This window comes from Sapajus apella, unplaced genomic scaffold (genome assembly GCF_009761245.1).
Source record: "Sapajus apella isolate SASKATOON/1434 unplaced genomic scaffold, GSC_monkey_1.0 scaffold48, whole genome shotgun sequence".
NCBI lineage: Eukaryota > Metazoa > Chordata > Mammalia > Primates > Cebidae > Sapajus > Sapajus apella.
Window position 1 is genome coordinate 14,296,021 of NW_022436988.1, and position 19,798 is coordinate 14,315,818.

The 19,798-nt window shown below is 43.5% G+C and overlaps 1 protein-coding gene across 9 annotated transcripts in view; it reads right to left on the bottom strand.

Annotated features, from left to right (window-relative positions):
• ARSG (arylsulfatase G) overlaps positions 1-19,798 on the bottom strand; it is a 146,565-nt gene that overhangs the window by 4,082 nt on the left and 122,685 nt on the right. For 6 of the 9 annotated variants that reach the window (XM_032241904.1, XM_032241905.1, XM_032241907.1 and 3 more), the window contains 2 exons: positions 13,302-13,422; positions 7,355-7,445 (listed from right to left, as the gene is read on the bottom strand). In XM_032241904.1, coding sequence (XP_032097795.1) covers positions 7,355-7,445; positions 13,302-13,422 — 212 coding nt within the window. Of the gene's footprint in view, positions 1-7,354; positions 7,446-13,288; positions 13,423-19,798 lie in introns of all 9 variants that reach the window. The other 3 variants (XM_032241910.1, XM_032241912.1, XM_032241911.1) reach the window with 3 other exon arrangements.

Below are 19,798 nucleotides of genomic sequence, written 5' to 3' on the forward strand. Positions count from 1 at the left end.
CAAACAAGCAGAAGAAAGAAATTCAGAGCTTGAAGACAGGTCTTCGAATCAACCCAATCCAACAAAGACAAAGAAAAAAGAATAAGGAAACATGAACAAAGCCTCCAAGGAGGCTGGGATTATGCTAAACAACCAAACTTAAGAATAATCAGTGTTCCTGCAGAGGAAGAGAAATCTAAAGGTTTGGAAACTATATTGGGGGAATAATTGAGGAAAACATCCCTGGCCTTACTAGAGACCTAGACATCCAAATACAAGAAGCACAAAGAACACCTGGGAAACTCATTGCAAAAGCATCACCAGGTAACCTATAAAGGAAAACCTAATACAAAAATATGAGGTAGCCTATAAAGGAAAACCTATCAGTATTAACAGCAGATACTCCACAAGCTAGAAGGGATTGGGGCCATATCTTCAGCCTCCTCAAACAGAACAATTCTCAGTCAAGAATTTTGTATCCAGTGAAACTAAGCATCATATATGAAGGAAAGATACAGTCTTTTTCAGACAAACAAATGCTGAGAAAATTCACTACTACCAAGCCACCACTACAAGAACTGCTAAAAGGGGCTCTAAATCTTGAATCAAACCCTGGAAACACATTAAAACAGAACTTCTTTAATGCATAAATCTCACAGGACCTATAATAAAAAAAACACACACAATTTGAAAAGCAAAAACAAAAAACCAAGGTACACAGGCAACAAATAGCACAAGGAATGGAATGGTACCTCACATCTTGATACTAACATTGAATGTACATGGTCTAAATGTTCCGCTTAAAAGATACAGAACTGCAGAATGGATAAGAATTCACCAACCAAGTATCTGCTGCCTTCAGGAGACTCACCTAACACATAAGGACTCACATACATTTAAAGTAAAGGGGTGGAAAAAGGCATTTCATGCAAACGGACACCAAAAGAGAGCAGGGAGCTATTCTTACATCAGACAAAACAAACTTGAAAGCAACAGCAGTTAAAAAAGACAGAGAGACTATATAATGGTAAAAGGCCTTGTCCAACAGGAAAATATCACAATCCTAAGCATATATGCACCTAACACTGGAGCTCCCAAATTTATAAAACAGTTACTAATAGACGTTAAGAAATGAGATAGCAACACAGTAATAGTGGGGGACTTCAATACTGCACTGACAGCACTAGACAGGTCATCAAGACAGAAAGTCAACAAAGAAACAATGGATTTAAACTATACCTGAGTACAAATGGACTTAACAGATATATACAGAACATCCCATCCAACAACTGTAGAATACACATTCTATTAAAGAGTGCATGTAACTTTCTCCAAGATAGACCATATCATAGGTCACAAAGTGAGCCTCAATAAATTTAAGAAAATTGAAATTATATTAAGCACCCTTTCAGACCACAGTAGAATAAAACTGGAAATCTATTCCAAAGGAACATTCAAAACCATGCAAATACATAGAAATTATATATCCTTCTTCTGAATGATCATTAGGTCAAAAACGAAATCAAGATGGAAATTTCAAAATTCTTTAAACTGAATGACAATAGTGACACAACCTATCAAAACCTCTGGGATACAGCAAAGGAGGTGCTAAGAGGAAAGTTCAAATCCCTAAACACCTACATCAAAAAGACTGAAAGAACACAAACTGACATTCTAAGGTCATACCTTAATGAACTAGAGAAACAAAAACAAACCAAACCCAGCAGACAAAAGGAAATAACCAAGATCAGAGCAGAACTAAATAAAATTGAAACAAACAAAAAAATATAAAAGATAAATGAAACAAAAAGCTGGTTATTTGAAAACATAAATAAAATTGATAGACTGTTACCAAGATTAAACCAAGAAAAGAAAGGAGAAAATCCAAATAACCTCAATAAGAAACAAAACGGGAGATATTACAACAGACACCGCAGAAATACAAAAAATCATTCAAGGCTACTATGAACACCTTTGCGCATTTAAACTAGAAAACCTAGAAGAGATGGATACATTCCTGGAAAAATACAACTTCTAGCTTAAATCAGGAAGAATTAGATACTCTGAACAGACCAATAACAAGCAGCAAGATTAAAAAATTACCAACAAAAAAAGTCTAGGACCAGACGGATCCATAGAAGAATTCTACCAGACATTCAAAGAAGAATTGGTACCAACCCTTTTGACACCAAAACAGGATAGTACTGGTATAAAAATAGGCACATAGACCACTGGAACAGAATATAGAACACGGAAATAAACCCAAATACTTACAGCCAATTGATCTTCGACAAAGCAAACACAAACATAAAGTGGGGCAAGGATACTGTTTTCAACAAATGGTGCTGGGATAACTGGCTAACCACATGTAGGAGAATGAAACTGAATCCTCATCTCTCACCTTATACAAAAATCAACCAAGATTGATTAAGAACTTAAATCCAAGATCTGAAACTATAAAAATTCTAGAAGATCATATTGGAAAAACACTTCTAGGAATTGCCTTAGGCAAGGATTTCATGAACAAGAACCCAAAAGCAAATGCAATAAGAGCAAAGATAAATAGCTGGAACTTAATTAAACCAAAGGGCTTTTGCATGGCAAAAGGAACAGTCAGCAGAGTAAACAGTCCACAGAGTGGGAGAAAATCTTCACAATCTACACATCTGACAAAGGACTAATATCCAGAACCTACAATGAACTCAAACAAATCAGCAAGAAAAAAACAATCCCATCAAAAAGTAGGCTAAGCACGTGAACAGACAATCACCAAAAGAAGACATACAAATGGACAAGAAACATGAAAAGATGCTCAACATCACTAATGATCAGGGAAATGCAAATCAAAACCACAATGTGATACCACCTCACTCCTGCAAGGATGGTCATAATCAAAAAACCAAAACACAGTAGACGTTGGCATGGATGCAGTGAACAGGGAACACTTCTACACTGCTGGTGGGAATGTAAACTAGTACAGCCACTATGGAAAACAGTGTGGAGATTCCTTAAAGAACTAAAAGTAGAACTACTATTTGATCCAGCAATCCCACTACTGGGTATCTACCCAGAGGAAAAGAATTCATTATACAAAAACCATACTTGCACACACATATTTATAGCAGCACAATTTGCAACTGCAAAATCGTGGAACCAACCCAAGTGCTCATCAATCAACAGGGTGGATAAAGAAACTGTGGTATATATATACAATGGAATACTACTCAGCCATAAAAAGGAGTGAATCAACAGCATTTGAAGCAACCTGGATGAGACTGGAGACTATGATTCGAAGTGAAGTAACTCAGGAATAGAAAACTAAACATCGTATATTCTTAATGATATGTGAGAGCTAAGCTATGAGGAGGATGCAAAAGCATAAGAATGACATAATGGACTTTGAGGATTTGGTGGTAGGGTGGGAAGGGGGCAAAGGATGAAAGACTACAAATAGGGTGCAGTGCATGCTGCTTGGGTGATGGGTGCAACAAATTTTCACAAATCACCACTAAAGAACTAACTCATGTAACCGAACACCATGTGTACCCCAATAACCCATGGAAAAATAAATAAATAATGTGAAACAGTAGAAAAAGATTTTCCATGCAAATAATAATCAAAAGACAGCAAAAGTGGCTATCCTAGTTATCATACAAAATAGACATTAAATTTTTAAAAGGTTATAAGAGACAAAGAGAAGAACATAACATATTAATAAAAGTTTCAATGCCATTTTTGCCACTTCTGTTCCACATAGTACTGGACATTCCTGCCAGAGCAATTAGGCAAGCAAAAGGAAAAAAAGCATCCAAATTGGAATGGAAGAAGTAAAATGACCTCCTTCAGAGATGATATAATCTTATATGAAGAAAACCTAAAGATTCCACATAAAAGCAAAACTAATAAAGGAACTCAGCAAAATAGCAGGATTGAAATTCAAAACACAAAAACAGTTAGATTTCTACACACTAATAGTGAACAATCTGAAAAAGAAAATTGCAAAAACAATTTCATTTACAATGGCACCAAAAAGAATAAAACAGAAATTAACACAAAAAATGAAAGTCTTATATAATGAAAACCATAAAATATAGCTGAAAGAAATTAAGGAAGACATAAATAAATGGTTACATCCCATGTTCATGGATTGAAAGACTTATATTGTTAAAATGTCAACACTACCCAAAGTAATCTACAGGTTCAGTACAATCCTTATCAAAATCCCAATGATGTTTTTTTGCAGAAATAGAAAAATCCATCCTAAAATTCACATGGAATCTCAAAGGACCCATAATAGTCAAAACAGTCTTGAAAAAAAAAACAAAAAAGGCCCAAAACTGGAGGACTCCCACTTCCTGATTTCGAAACTACAACAAGTCTACAGTAATCAAAACAGTGTGGTACTGGCAGAAGGATAGACATACAACTAATGGAAAAGAAGAGACAGTGGAAATTATCCCTCACATGTATGATCAAATGATTTTTAACAAGGGTGCCACAGTCTTTCAACAAACAGAAGGTGCTGGGAAAACTAGGTGTCAACATGTAAAACAATGAAGCTGGACCCTTCCCTTATGCCACATACCAAAATTAACTGGAAATGGATCTGAGATCTAAATATAAGACCTAAAATACTAACACTCTTTTTAAAAATAAGACAAAATCTTCACAACACTGAGTCTGGCAAATCATTTCACAGATGAATTCAATCAAACATGAAAGAAATAATACTGATCTTACACAAACCCTTTCAGAAAACAGAGAAGGGAATATTTTTGAACTCGTTTTATAAGGCCAGGAAAATCCTGATCCCAAACCTTGACACAGACAAGAAAGGAAAATTATAGATAAAGTCTTAGCAAATCAAATCCAGCAAGAGATAAAAAGTACAATACATCATGACTAAATGGGATTTATCCAGAAATGCAAAGTTGGCTTAACAGTTGAAAATCAATCAATAGAAAAAGAAAAAGACAAAAATAAGCAACGGAACTCACACCATTAAAAGAGTACATAAACAGGTATCTACACTTATAAAACCTCACCAAATTATACATTTTATATCTGGGGCCTCTCACTATGTGTACAGGTTGCCTTAACTGCTTTTTTTTTTTTTTTTTTTTTTTTTTTGGGAGACGGAGTCTTACTCTGTTGCCCAGGCTGGAGTGCAGTGTGCAGTGATACAATCTTGGCTCACTGCAACCTCTGCCTCTGGGGCTCAAACGATTCTCCTGCCTCAGCATCCTGAGTAGCTAAGACTATAGGCATGTGCCACCACACCTGACTAATTTTTTATTTTTAGTAGAGATGAAGTTTTACCATGTTGGCCAGGCTGGTCTCGAACTCCTAACCTCAGAGATCCACTCACCTTAATCTCCCAGAGTGCTGAGATTATAGGCGTGAGCCATCACAGCTGCCTTATCTGCTTTTTAAAATGAAAAACAATAAGGTATCTTAATTCTAGGCCACTTGCCAAAACAGACTGGTTGTCTTTCTAAGGCCACTCCCAGTGTGTGACCGTAACATGATATCCTCGTCAAGAAGCACACATCTTTCTCTAATCTAATGTGGTAGATGTCAATTCATCTAGCTTATTCAAAAGCAGTTATGAGTAACTGGTATGTAAATGTTAGAAGCAAGAAGAAGGGGGAATCAGAACATACTGCTGTTTTGTCCTATTCCCAGTTTTCACTGATGGATTAAAAGTTTAGTGCTCCCTATCCAGACTCTCTTGGGAGTTTGGTGACTCCTTAGAAGAGCAGATCTCCCTTGGGTGCTATAATTCCTATCTGATTGTGATCATTTTAAACAGCCCTATTACTCCATAGTAACGTGTATGATTCCAACATTGTGCTGCCAAGGGCCTTCTGGCAGGACTATTCCTTGTGAAATTAACTCAGCCTGGAAGTCCCATACCTCTTACATAATGTAATATAAGGATTCTAATCTAGAAACTTTTCATCTGAAAACATAACAAATATCTGACTGTTTTGAGTTTTAGGTTTTAGAGAATCAAAGATTTTTGTGACATTTTTAATACCCTTCAAGTCATGTTATGTAAAATTTTATGCCACGTTTTCTTCTGGATCTCTTATTTACACACAGAGAAAATAATTTTTTTATTATCTAATTCTTTGAAAAGCTCCAACATGAAATAACTGAATCAAGTTGGAATCTGCATTAGGTCACAGGTTTTCCTTTTTTTAGTTTTTGTTTTTCATTCATTAAAAAAAAAAAATGTAGCTAAGCACTTCAAGACAACAAAGATTAAAGCACTGAAAGAGTTCTGAATTTGGAAAGCTTAAAACTAGTACAGGAGATAAAACATGTATCTAAATGACTGGCGTGCGTAGCAGAAAGTGAGATAACAGAGTTCCCCAGGATTCCTAGCCAGCTGGGAAGACAAGAGAGAATTTTGTGAAAGTGACATTTGACTTGGGTCTTAAAAGCTGAAAGTGGGCTGGGCGCGGTGGCTCATGCCTGTAATCCCACCACTTTGGGAGGCTGAGGCGGGTAGATCATGAGGCCAGGAGTTCAAGACGATTCTGGCCAACATGGTGAAACCCCCTCTCTACTAAAATATGAAAAATTATCTGGGCATGGTGGTGCACGCCTGTGATTTCAGCTACTCAGGAGGCTGAGGCAGAGGAATTCCTTGAATCGGGAGGCGGAGGTTGCAGTGAGCCGAGATTGCACCATTGCACTCCAGCCTGGCGACACAGCAAGATTCCATCTTTAATAAAAAAAAAAGCTGAAGGGGATTTAAACATGGAGACCAAGGAAGAGGAGACTTGTTTGCGGAAAACTAAGGCTGGAAAGACAGAAGGACTCAGGAGTCAGAGTGTGAATTCAGTTGGCAGCAAGACGCCATCGGAGGACCCTGAGGACCATCCTGATCCAGTGTGACACTTCTAAGATATACATCTAAGAGATGGATAGTCACAGTGAACCAAGAAGCAGAGAGAATTCTGTCGGTTTGCTAACTAGTCCTCTAAAGTCTGTTTTCTGAAACAGTCTATTGTCAAGTAAATTATACTTTAAAATATCTCTAGGCTTCCATTTAATGTTCATCCAAACTGGCATTTAAAGTATAATAATGGGAAACACTCTGGGTGAAAAGGAGCTAAATAAATGTGTTGAGAGCTCCCAGCTCCCTAGAGAGTCAGGAGAACAGCACAAAGACCTTATTTGCATATGGGGGATCCAGAGAGTCTGTGCAGGGACCCTGGGTTTGGGGGAGACACTGTCAAGAGGTGCTGGGAACCCCCCGAAAGGAGGGCAGCTCACACTCACTCCCAGAGGCCTGGGTGAGAGTCCGCAGGGTCCCCGTGCAGGTGTGCACATGGGAGGCAGGGCTAGGTGGCCCCTCACTCACCGGTAATGTAGAAGGCCTTGTAACGCTCCAGGCGGACAGTCTGCAGGACTCCAAACTCTCCAGCTGCCCCACTGTTGGGGTGGAACAGCACCTGGGAAAGAGTGGCAGAGCTTACTAATAGAAAAATTGGGGGAGCTCGGTGGCTCACACCTGTAATCCCAACACCTTGGGAGGTCAAGGTAGGAGGATCGCTTGAGCCCAGGAGTTTGAAACCAACCTGGGCAACACAGCAAGGCCCTTCTCTACAAAAAAAGACAAAAATTAACCAGGTATTGTAGTGCACACCTGTGGTTCCAGCTACTCGGAGGCTGAGGTGAGAGGATTGCTGGAGCCTGGGAGGTTAAGGCTACAGTGAGCTATGATCATACCGCTGCACTCCAGGCTGGATGACAGAGTGAGACCCTGTCTCAAAAAAATAAATAAATAAAATAAAATAAAATAAAACATGCTAGATGATACTGGATGCTCCCTGGAAAATATTACTGCCTTTTTTAGGGTCTGCTTTCCCTATGCCTGCACCCCAACACACACTGACAGACACAAGCCTGGAGTCCACACCAGCCAACCCCAGGGAGCCTGTGAAGTTATTTTGCTGGTTAATTGATGGGAGTGGGTTACAACTCTGGAAGAGTAGGCAAAAGGTCTCACTAGGTAGGTCAGATTCCTAGGCCTGAAACCTGCTATGTAATTTACAAAGTCCACTGCAAAATGCAAATCTGGGATACCTTATACACAAACTTAAAATTTCACGATGACTATGGCAGAGCTTAAAACCAAGCACAGAGCCTCTACAAGTGCGCGGCTCTGTGTGGTGCACAGGTCACAGACCTACAAGACCACCCTGCCTGAGTTCCAACCCCTCAGGGTCAGGATGGGCCTTGGGGACTTACTTGTTTTACAAATATTTCCAGGGATTCTGATGCAGGTGACCCTTAAATCTCTTGGAAAAAAGGCTTCTTTAGCATCAAGTCAATTTTCCAACTCTCTCTTGAGCAGGGATGGTACAAAATGTGGCATCCTTGATTTCCCCAGAACCAGGCACAGCCCAGCCTCTGGACACAGACGCCCACAGCTATGACTCAATCTGACTATATTTGGACTGAGGAAATCTTTCCTCATCAGGTCACAGATAAAAGAATTACCCTACAGAATGGAAACACCTAATTCAGGGTTCTCAAGGGAAGGATGTGAAAGAAAATAAAAGGCCAGCGTCCTTGGTAGGTTGCTGGGTCTGGGCTAAAAGCATGACATTGCCTTGGTATGAATCACAACCATATATATGGCTGGAAAGGCACTTACATGATTCAAAGTTTCCACGGGACTTTAAAGAAAAATGAGAAACATCTGTTGGAGCAGTAAACAGCTGTACCCCCCGAGTTTCACAACTCTGAGAGGATGCCGCCGAGGTGGGTCTCCTCCCCACACCTGCTGCTTCCAGGTTCTCATGACAATCCCTACAAATACCCAGGGCGCGCGTGATGACAGCAGGTTCCTTCCAAACAGGAAAAGAAGTCGTAACTGAAAACCCTCACTTCTTCCATCCCCGCAGAAAGCCAAGCCTCTTCACCACAGGAGACTGTTTCGTTTCCTTCTTGAGACAGCAGAAAGTGGGAGACTTGGAAAATCTATTGTCAATTGATAGACGATGCACTCGGACACGCAGAAGATGGGAGTGAAGGCTTGCTGCTTCAGGTCATTCATAGTACTTGGGTCGCAATCACAGAAACTCCATGAGGGTGGGCTGCTCTGTTCCCACTATTTATGTGGCATTACCAGAGGCAACTTCCAAAATCCAAGAGGAAGCAACACCGTGGGATGGTTCATTCTCAGAAACATAGATGGACTTTGGACAACTTGTCTATGCATTTTTTTTTTAGTTTGAGCAGACCCATTATGGCTTTCTTGTTTACATCAATATAGGATGGAAGTTGTCAAAAGTACATATGAATCACAGTTCTCCAGATGCCTGGTTCAAATTTCAAAGATGACTTTATCTTATGCAAACTTGTTTTGCCTTCCTGGTTGCCATTCTTGCTCTATTTTATCTTCTTGTGTTTTTTTTAAGCACAAGTGTTCCCTTACTTTAGGTCCTAGAGGGTGCTGATATAGCATCCCCCGAAGGTGGGCTTCTTCACCATTCAGGTAGGGATGCACAGCCCCTAAAGGGTGCAGACGGGGTGGTCAGTAGTTTGCCACCCACTCCAGATGTCTCTCGCCACTAGGGGCCTCCCTAAGAGAAGCGATCCGCATTCTGGACGTTACAAGGCAGCTCGTTTCCTCAATGTACGGCCTCCAGGGGTGTGCCAAGCATTTGATGAGCCACAGCAGCCCCACACAGTGTTGGGCTAGGCAGATGCAGAGCTATTGGGGAAAACGTTCCTTCATGGACAATTTCTGGACCTGATCATAACAACCTGGGGCTAAGGTACAACCTGAGCATTGGTGATGCTGCCATGTGGGAGTCCAGAAAGCATAAAGTGGAACATTTGGTTCTCGGCTGTGCAGACCTCATCTCTCTCCTGGTGACCTTCACTGCCTTGACGCAGACGCATCAAGATCAGACGCAGGAGGTTGGGCTGATGCAAGAACACGCAGCATGGTGTCAGCTGCCGTGGTTTTGAACATCACAGACACAATGTCCCTAGAGGTTGATGAAGTGGGTTGTGAGAACACCATCCAGTGGGAACTCGTAGCTCATTACGTGCGCAACGCCTCTCAACTCTCTTGCTTCTCTGCTTAACTCTTGGCTACTTGGTTTGCAATAGGGAAGAACCCAATTGCTAAGATGCACTGACATATTGTTTTCAGCTGAATAGCCAGGAGTTACTTTGAACTTCTAGAACTGAAACTGTTCCTAAACTAACTCATGTTGGAATCCTTGTAAGCCCAGGATGTATCTGAGAGTGAACACAAATTGTGCTTATTTAAAAGTACGTATGTATACACATATGCATGTGTGTATAGACATACGCATCTGTGTATGTTTGCATGTATGCAGACATATGCATGCATATACATATGTATACATGTGCATAGGCATGCACATAAATATATGCATATATCTCTATGAATATGTCTGGACATATACATATGTATATGTGTGCATACAAGTGTATACATATATGTGCATAAACATGCATATGCATACATATGTACACATGTATAGTGTTTGAACATAAACATAAACATGTATATATGTTTAGGTATATAGACACATGCATATGCAAACTTATGTATGCATGTATAATCACACATATGTATACATATTTATACATGCATGTACACCAACATGTGTATCTGCATACATGTGTATACATGCGTATATGTGCATGATATACAAACATACATATGCAGGCTGGGCACGGTGGCTCACACCTGTAATCCCAGCACTTTGGGAGGCTGAGGTGGGCAGATTACCTAAGGTCAGGAGTTTGAGACCAGCCTGGCCAACATGGTGAAACCCTGTCTCTACTAAAAACACAAAAATTAACTGGGCATAGTGGCACCATGCCTGTAATCCCAGCTACTCAGGAGGCTGAGGCAGGAAAATCGCTTGAACCCAGGAGGTGGAGGTTGCAGTGAGCCAAGATCGTGCCACTGCACTCTAGCCTGGGAGACAGAGTGAGACTCCATCACAAAAAAATAAAATAAAATAAAACCTGCATATGCATACACATGTCTAGAATATGCATGCATATGTATGATGCACATGTACAGACACATCCACACATATGTCTGCACATGTGTGTATGTATACATGTATGTATGTATAGCATGTTTGTGTGTGTATATCATTCCTCATATTCTTACCTTCTGGCCTCCCCCATAGCTACCCCAAATTTGAGACAATTTCCTCTTATTTCTTTAGGCCTATTACTCTGCTTCAATAGAGAGGACTGACCAGAGAAGACCAAACCGAAATTCAGGTCCAGCAACTACCCACGTTGTCCTCAAACTTCAGAGTCTTCTCTCAGGTGTCTTCACTGACCCTGCAGGCATGCTGTGGGAGGCAGCCTGCCAGCCCCATGTGCTCTTAACCTTGACGATACCATCAGCTGCTTCCCACAAGCAGTAAGTGTGGCTGTTTCTTTCTGGGCCATGGGGTGTGGTTAGGGAGCAAGTCAGTCCTGACTCCAGCTGCATTAACCACACCATCATACATCCCCAGGACGATGCTGTGATTTGTATCTGGTTTCCCAGTCTGGTTCCTGCGCCTAACCCTGCTGGGCGCTAGTTACGCTGGGGTCTCTGTGAGCCTGCGCAAAACTATAGTTAGAGAAAGAGCAGAGCTCTCCCGTCTGAGAAAGGAAGTTAGCACATGAAGGAGCTGGCTTCCACAGGCAGTACCAACAACGTCAAGGAGACCACAGTCCTTGAAGCACTTCCTGGTGACCCCAATTATTCCTAGCAGCCATGGTAATAAACACTCTGGAGCACCTCTCCAGTGACGTCTGTGACAACCCTCCAGGGTCACATACTGCTAACTTCCAACCTCAAGGCGGAAACCATCTTCCTGCTTGCTGCTCCTGCTTAGGAAGAAGGGCTAGGCCTGGAAGGGTCCGCAGCTCTAGCGGGCAGATATTCTGGGGAGAAGCAGGACTTCAGAAGACCTCTCAGGCGTCATCTGATAACGCCTAAAAACAGCATTCATGTGCACAGAGGCACCGATGGCCCACAGAGGACCCGTGTTCTGGTTTGCTGGGGGAGGCTGGGTGGAAAGAACAGCTTCAGTAATTACCAGCTACAGGACACTTGTGTACATTTGAGTCACTTCCATGTGACCCTTAGCAAAGACATAAATAGACCCTTTGATGTGTGGGTCCCTCACTAAAATGGCATGCATTTGCAGGGCGTTGCAGAGGGGACTCACTGCTCCTTTGGCCTCCTTGTCTCTTCCTGCTTCCTCTTCCATTTGGGGAAAGGAAAACACAGGGAAATGACAAGGAAAGGCCATGAGGCCTGACATTTCCTGGCTGTCACTGCCAATGAGTGCTTCAGAGTGCAAAGAGGGGACATTGAGGAGGTGAGGCTGGTAAGTGGAAGCCTAAAGCCATTGTCACAGACTGCTTGGTCAGGAAGAGGCTGCAGTTCGGGCATGGTGGTTCACACCTGTAATCCCAGCACTTTGGGAGGCCAAGGTGGGTGGATCACTTGAGATCAGGAGTTCAAGACCAGCCTGGTCAACATGGTGAAACCCCATCTCTGTTAAAAATACAAAAGTTAGCCAAGCATGGTGGTATTGGCCTGTAATCCCAGCTACTCAGGAGGCTGAAGCAGGAGAATCCCTTGAGCCTGGGAGGTGGAGGTTGCAGTGAGCTGAGATCACGCCACTGCACTCCAGCCTGGGCATCAGAGCAAGACTCTGTCTCAAAAAAAAAAAAAAAGAAAACCACAACAGGCTGCAGAGCATGTGCTGAGCCCTCTGGAGCCAGGGGAATGTTGGATGTAAAGCCCTTGCTGGACCTGCTGTCCAAATGGTCTTTCACTCATTTGTTCGTTTGTTCCATTATTGGTTCATCCAGTTTGCATGGACTGAATGCTGGCTGAGTGAAGACAGTGAGAACTCAGAGCTGAACTTGATGGCTCAGATTCTTGCCCTCAAGCAGCTTCCATTCTAGAGGAAGAGGCTCACAATAAACATGTTGTAGACATTAGTCAGTCATCTCATCTAACAAAACATGATGGGTAGCTATGTCATTAAATTAAAAACATGCAGAAAAAAAAATGCCCATTATAGGGAATGAGAACCTATATACACCCACCTAAGCCAAATTGTTAAATATAAATCTGGATGGGGGTTTGGGGGGAGAAAGAGGCTCATCTGAAATGGAGTGGGAACCAGCCACTTGCTTGCATCTTCTGAGGATGGTTCTGTCTGCACAGAGGTGAGAGGCAGCAGCCCAGTCTCCTAAAGGGCCTCATGTGGGCACATACCTCCCCAACTTACCCGGTGCCCAGGCTGTGACTGGCCAAAGAGCACCTCGGAGACATCCACACCATCAAAGCGCCGACCCTGGGGCAAGCTGGCCTGGGCTAGGGCTACCACAGTCGGAAAAATGTCCAGCACGCTGTAGAAATAAAAAGACTGAGTTGGCCCCAGCTCTTCTGACTTGCTCCCTGACCCTGTTCTGTCAACACCCACCTGAACCAGCCCAGAGCAAGCATCAACACTGGCTCACCTTCTCTACCTGCCTTTTATTCCTTTAGGTTCCACCTGGATTTCTGCTCCTACAAGAGGCAGAATGGTGCAGCAGTTCAGCACCCAGGCTCTGCAGCCAGGTGTGGCCTGGGCTCAAATCCCAGCTCTTCCACATATCTGGCTTCTCAATGCCTCTGTTTTCAGTTCTTTAAAATGGGTAGGATATTTTAATAATATAGTAGTTCCCCCCTTATCAGAGAGAGACAAGTTCTAAGAGCCCCACTGAATGCTTAGAACCTTGGATTGTACCAAATCTGATTACCATAAATCAGACATGTCTATTCATTATATTTTAGAGATAGAGTCTTACTCTGTCAGCCAGGCTGGAGTGCAGTGATGTGATCATAACTCACTGTAACCTCGAAATCCTGGGCCGAAGCAATTCTTTTCTGACTCCAAGAGTCAGAAAAGAGCTGGGACTACAAGATGTACCACCATGCTTACATAATTTCTTTGTTGTTTTATTTTTAATTTTATTTTGTAGAGACAAGGTCTTGCTATGTTGCCTAGGCTGGTTTCAAACTCCTGGCTTCAGGTGATCCTCCTGCCTCGACCTCCCAAAATGTTGGGATTACAGGCATGAGCCACTGCACCCAGCCAGAACACGTTTCTGTTCATGTCTTCCACTCACAAATGTAATGACTTTTCCATCTGAACTAAGTACTTACCATGAACTGTGGCTATAACTTTTTCAGTTTGTGGCGCAACACCAAAACTAGCACAAATTTCTTTTTCCTTCTTCACAATTTCATGATAGGAGATTCATTCTTGGTGACTGATGCCTGTAATCTTAGCACTTTGGAAGGTCAAGGTGGGCATATCACTTGATTTTGTTCTCGCATGAACAAAATCCACCAAAATGTGAATAATGGCTGAACAATGGCCATTTTGAGACCAGCCTGGGCAATAGGGCAAAACCCCATCTCTAACAAAAAAAAAAAAAAAAAAAAAGAAAAAAAAATAGAAGATTCATTCTCACCACAGATCTTAACAACCTCAGCATATAAGCACATAATTTCTTTTCCTTTTCTTTTTTTTTTTTTTTTTTTGAGATAGAGTCTTGCTGTGTCACCCAGGCTGGAGATACAGTGGTGCAATCTTGGCTCACTGCAGCCTCTGTTTCCAGGGTTCAAGCGATTCTCCTGCATCAGCCTCCTAAATAGTTGGGTCTACAGGTGCATGCCATCATACCCAGCTAATTTTTGTATTTTTAGTAGAGATGGGTTTTCGCCATGTTGGCCAGGTTGGTCTCGAACTCCTTACCTCAAGTGATCTACCTGCCTCAGCCTCCCAAAGCGCTGAAATTACAGGCGCGAGCCACTGGGCCCAACCCTTTTTCCTTATTAAGTGAAGAACTTTCACCTTTCACTTAAAGGAAGCGTATTTCAGCTTCTCTTTGGCATATTCGAATCGCCAGCATTACTACTCTTGCACGTTAGGGTCATTAGTAAGTAAAAATAAGTGTGACTGGAACATAAGCACTGCTACACCTCGACAATCGATCTGATAATGCAATGGCTACTAAGTGACTACCAGGCAGATAGCGTATACAGTGTGGACCCACCAGACAAAGGGATGACCCATCCTGGGTATGATGGGACAGGACAGTGCAAGACTCCACCACACTCCTCAGAATGTGCACAATTTAAAACTTACGGCCAGGCACAGTGGCTCACACCTGTAATCCCAGCAGTTTGGAAGGCCGAGGCAGGTGGATCGCCTGAGGTCAGGAGTTCGCAACCGGCCTGGCCAACATAGTGAAACCCCATCTCTACTAAAAATACATAAAATTTGCTAGGCATGCTGGCACCTGCCTGTAATCCCAGCTACTCGGGATGCTGAGGCAGGAGAATCATTTGAACCCAGGAGGCAGAGGTTGCAGTGAGCTGAGATCGAACCATTGCACTCTAGCCTGGGCAACGAGAACGAGACTCCATCTCAAAAAACAAAACAAAAAACTTATATTCATTTCTATAATTTTTCATGTAATAATTCTAGACCATGGTTGATCACAGGTAGCTAAAACTACAGAAAGTGAAACCATGGATAAAGGAGGACTGCTGTATTGGTGCCAGCTTCAGGAGGCTGTATGCATGAAACACACGTGTAAGGCACAGAGAAGAAGACCTGGCAGTCAGAAAGTACTCATTGGATGCTTGTGTTTTAATGATTCACAAGGGTAATCCCTGCAAGCCCATCTAAAAACTGAGGGGTTCTACCTGTCACCAGCTTGGTAACAGCCATTCGCTTGGAGGAAACAGTGTGGGACAGGTGTCCACAAGAGAATATTCACTGCATTTTTCCATTTGGTGGGTCTCTGTATTATAAAAGATATAGTTTTTGTTCAAAATGCCATGATATGTGAAACATTCTACTCTCTTTATTTTAGCTCTTTTAGTTCATTATAAAATAGTGAATGCCGCCAGGTGCGGTGGCTCACGCCTGTAATCCCAACACTTTGGGAGGCCGAGGTGTGTGGATCACCTGAGGTCAGAAGTTTGAGACCAGCCTGGCCAACATGGTGAAACCCCATCTCTAGTAAAAATACAAAAACGAGCTGAGTGTGGTGGCAGACGCCTGTAATCCCAGCTACTTGGGAGGCTGAGGCAGGTGAATGGCTTGAACCTAGTAGGCAGAGGTTGCAGTGAGCCAAGATCCCACCATTGCACTCCAGCCTGAGTGAAAGAGTGAGACTCCATCTCAAAAAGAAAAAAAAAGTGAATGTTTATGGTAGAAAAAATGAGAGCATCCAGAAATATAAAAGAGAGAATAACATACACTTAGTCTATCACCCAAAGGCAGCCATTGTTCATATTTTTTTTCTTTTTAATTAATTAATTTTTTTAAAAAGATGGGGTTTCACCATGATGGCCAGGCTGGTTTTGAACTCCTGACCTCAGGTGATCCACCCACCTCAGCCTCCCAAAGTGCTAGGATTACAGGCATGAGCCACCATGCCCGGCCATTGTTCATATTTTAGTGGATTTTGTTGATGTGATTTTTTTTTAAGTCATACGGTACAAGGTTACTCTACCTACGGCACATCTTCCTCCAGCCTGTTGTGCTCATGTTGGAGGAAAACAAAAGTCTTCAGCAAGAACAGAGAGGCTGCTCCTTCAACAGAGCCATTTATCTGATGACCAAGCCAACTGAAAGTCAGCGGGGCTTACTGAAGGCAGGAGGGCTGAGCTAATGGGAAGCTGGACTTCTTCACGAAAGAGGCTCTGGTTGCCCTGAGGCTGGGCGCAGCAGCGGACTTGAGGTTTTTGCATGCACCATTCACCCGAAAGCCTCCAGGGAAACACATGCCCACTTTCCTCAGTCTGATATCTGGGGACCTGGGGGGATATCCTCCCTCTAAGGGGTCTGCAGAAAGGACCTTCCCTGAGGCTCCATCTCCTGTTAGCCACTTACTTCTGCTCTCCAGGGCTCTACCTACAACCCCAGGCAGAATCTCTCCATTGACTACAGTACAGAGTGTTTCTCTTTGCCTTTGGCTCTCACATTCCTTGGAGCTGATGACTTATCTCTTGAGATACAAGCTCCGAGACCTGGCATCCTACTCCAATGCAGTCAAGAATGCAGACTCAGCGCTCGCAGAGCATGGAACAGTCCAGAAACCTGTCCAGAGTCCAAGGTCCCCGCCACAACCCGGAAAGCAAAGAGGACCACAAACCAGTCTGAAAAGGCTGCCGTGGTTTGGAGCTGTTTGCTTGAGTTTTCTCGAAATTGTGCCCCTGAGAAGGATCAGCGTCACAGATGGGTCGAATCAGTCAGCAAGAGAAACAGGATCTGCATTCGATGTTGGAAAGTATTGTATATTTTCTTTTGCCATGTGATTTCCCCCCACTACTCTATCCTGAGGTTTAGCATCCTAATTATATAGCACTAAGTCTAATGTTCACGGAATCCTAATGTCTCAGACTTTGGCAAGAACTTCAGAGGTACCTAGTCCACACGGAGCACAAAGAAAACCTCTCGCCCATGAGAAAAGCTTCAGTACGTCCGGTGACTCAGGCCACTCAAGGCAGCCCCGTCCAGATTTGGCAAGCTTGGGCTATGAAATGGTCCTTCTCTAAGTAACAGAAAAAGCCAAGACCCTGAGGTTAGCCCTGGAAGGGGAGATGGTCCTTGGCACAATCAGCCCAATGCCACCCCAGCACTGGGCCCCCAGCCTACGTGTGAACTTGGACAAAGCATCTGCCCTACTAAGGCTACCAAGGGTACCCCAGCTACTCCAAACCTCAAACCCCACCAAAGCAATTGGGCCTGGGAGTCTTTAAAACCTCGGAGAAAGAGATAAAATCAATAGAAACCTATACTTTCAAGTTTCCTGTGTTCATTTGCTTGGCTTTTGGCAGAGCCACATTTCATGGGACCTAGGCACTTCTGCCTTCGTGGGTTTTTTCCTTTTTTTTTTTTTTTTTTTTTTTTTTTTGCGATGGAGTTTCGCTCTTGTTACCCAGGCTGGAGTGAAATGGCTCGATCTCAGCCCACCGCAACCTCTACCTCCTGGGTTCAGGCAATTCTCCTGCCTCAGCCTCCTGAGTAGCTGGGACTACAGGCACGTGCCACCATGCCCAGGTAATTTTTGTATTTTTAGTAGAGATGGGGTTTCACCACGTTGACCAGGATGGTCTCGATCTCTTGACCTCATGATCCACCCGCCTCAGCCTCCCAAAGTGCTGGGATTGTAGGTGTGAGCCACCGCGCCCGGCCTATTTTTTTTAAAGAGGGTCAGGCACAGTGGCTCACCCCTGTCGTCTCAGCACTTTGGGAGGCTGAGGCGGGTGGATCACCTGAGGTCAGGAGTTCGAGACCAGCCTAGCCAACATGGCAAAACCCGCCTCTACTAAAATTACAAAAAAAAATTAGCCAGGCATGGTGGCAGGTGCCTGTAACCCCAGCTACTTGGGAGGCTGAGGCAGGAGAATCACTTGAACCCAGGAGTCGGAGATTGCAATGAGCTGAGATCACACCACTGCACTCCAGTCTGTGTGACAGAGTGGGACTCCATCTCAAAAAAAAAAAAAAAAAAAAAAAGAAAGAAAAGAAAAAGGAAATATGTGCTTTTTCTTTCCTATGGCTCCGGCGAACCCAGACTCTGAAGGTTGTTTGTAGAAAGGGTATATATTTGTGTTCTTATCCAAGGAGTTGCTGAAGGAACTTAGGAGTGGAGATGGGGGCAGTGGCGAGGAGGATGCATAAAGTCCTGGCCTGCTGGGTAGATCATTTGAGGTCAGGAGTTCAAGACCAATCTGGCCAACATGATGGAACTCCATCTCTACTAAAAATACAAAAATTAGCTGGGTGTGATGTCACACGCCTGTAGTCCCAGCTACTCAGGAGGTTGAGGCAGGAGAATCACTTGAACCCGAGAGGTGGAGGTTGCAGTGAGCTGAGATCACGCCATTGCACTCCAGCCTCAGCAACAGCCTTGAAACTCCATCTCAAAAAAAAAAAAAAAAAAAGAAAAGAAAGATCTGGCCTGCTGTACCCCAAAGTGTGCAAGTAAGGGATGGGGAAGGGGGAGTGGAAGGTCCACAGGAGAGTTCCTTCCAGAGGGACCCACATGGACTTCAGGACGCATAGGATGGGAACCAAGGTGCTGCGCTGGGCAGCCCTGGGGTGGAAGGCATCCCAGGATGAAGGCAGGGGATGGAGAGGAAGGGTATTTCCTAGAAGCTGAGAACATTTTATCTGGAAAAAAGATGGATCTGATCTGAGGACAGGAAGTAAGAAGCAGGAGGGGGTTCCTCCGGGATGGATTGAAGGCACTTGGACCTGGACAGAGAGGGAGGTTTTGTGTTCATCTCTCGAGTGAGGGTGCCAAGAGAACTTCCTCTGAAGAAGAGGAGGGGACAGGGAACAGCAGGGATCATCCCTCAGTCATGAGAGCAGTTCTTTCTTAGCACTGAGCTATAAATTTCTTTTTGCATTTAGTTTTAAGTTTTCTCCTGCATTGTTCTTCCCTGTCATTATCCCTGAGAAAAGTGAGGAGCCCACCCCTTCCTGGTCTCAGCTGTGGAGATGTGAGGGGCAAGCCTATGCTCACATTTGATGGGCAGCTTCCCTGGCACCCTCATCCACACACGGGTCCCTCTTAGAAGCCAGCATAGCCCCAGCCACACTGATTTCAGGGAGAACCAGGGTCCCAGGGGTCCCAGAGCATCAGGGGATGCCACCCAGCAAACCAGGCACGTCTTACAGAGTAAAGAGAGCTGCCAAGAGTGGGGGTGGGGATG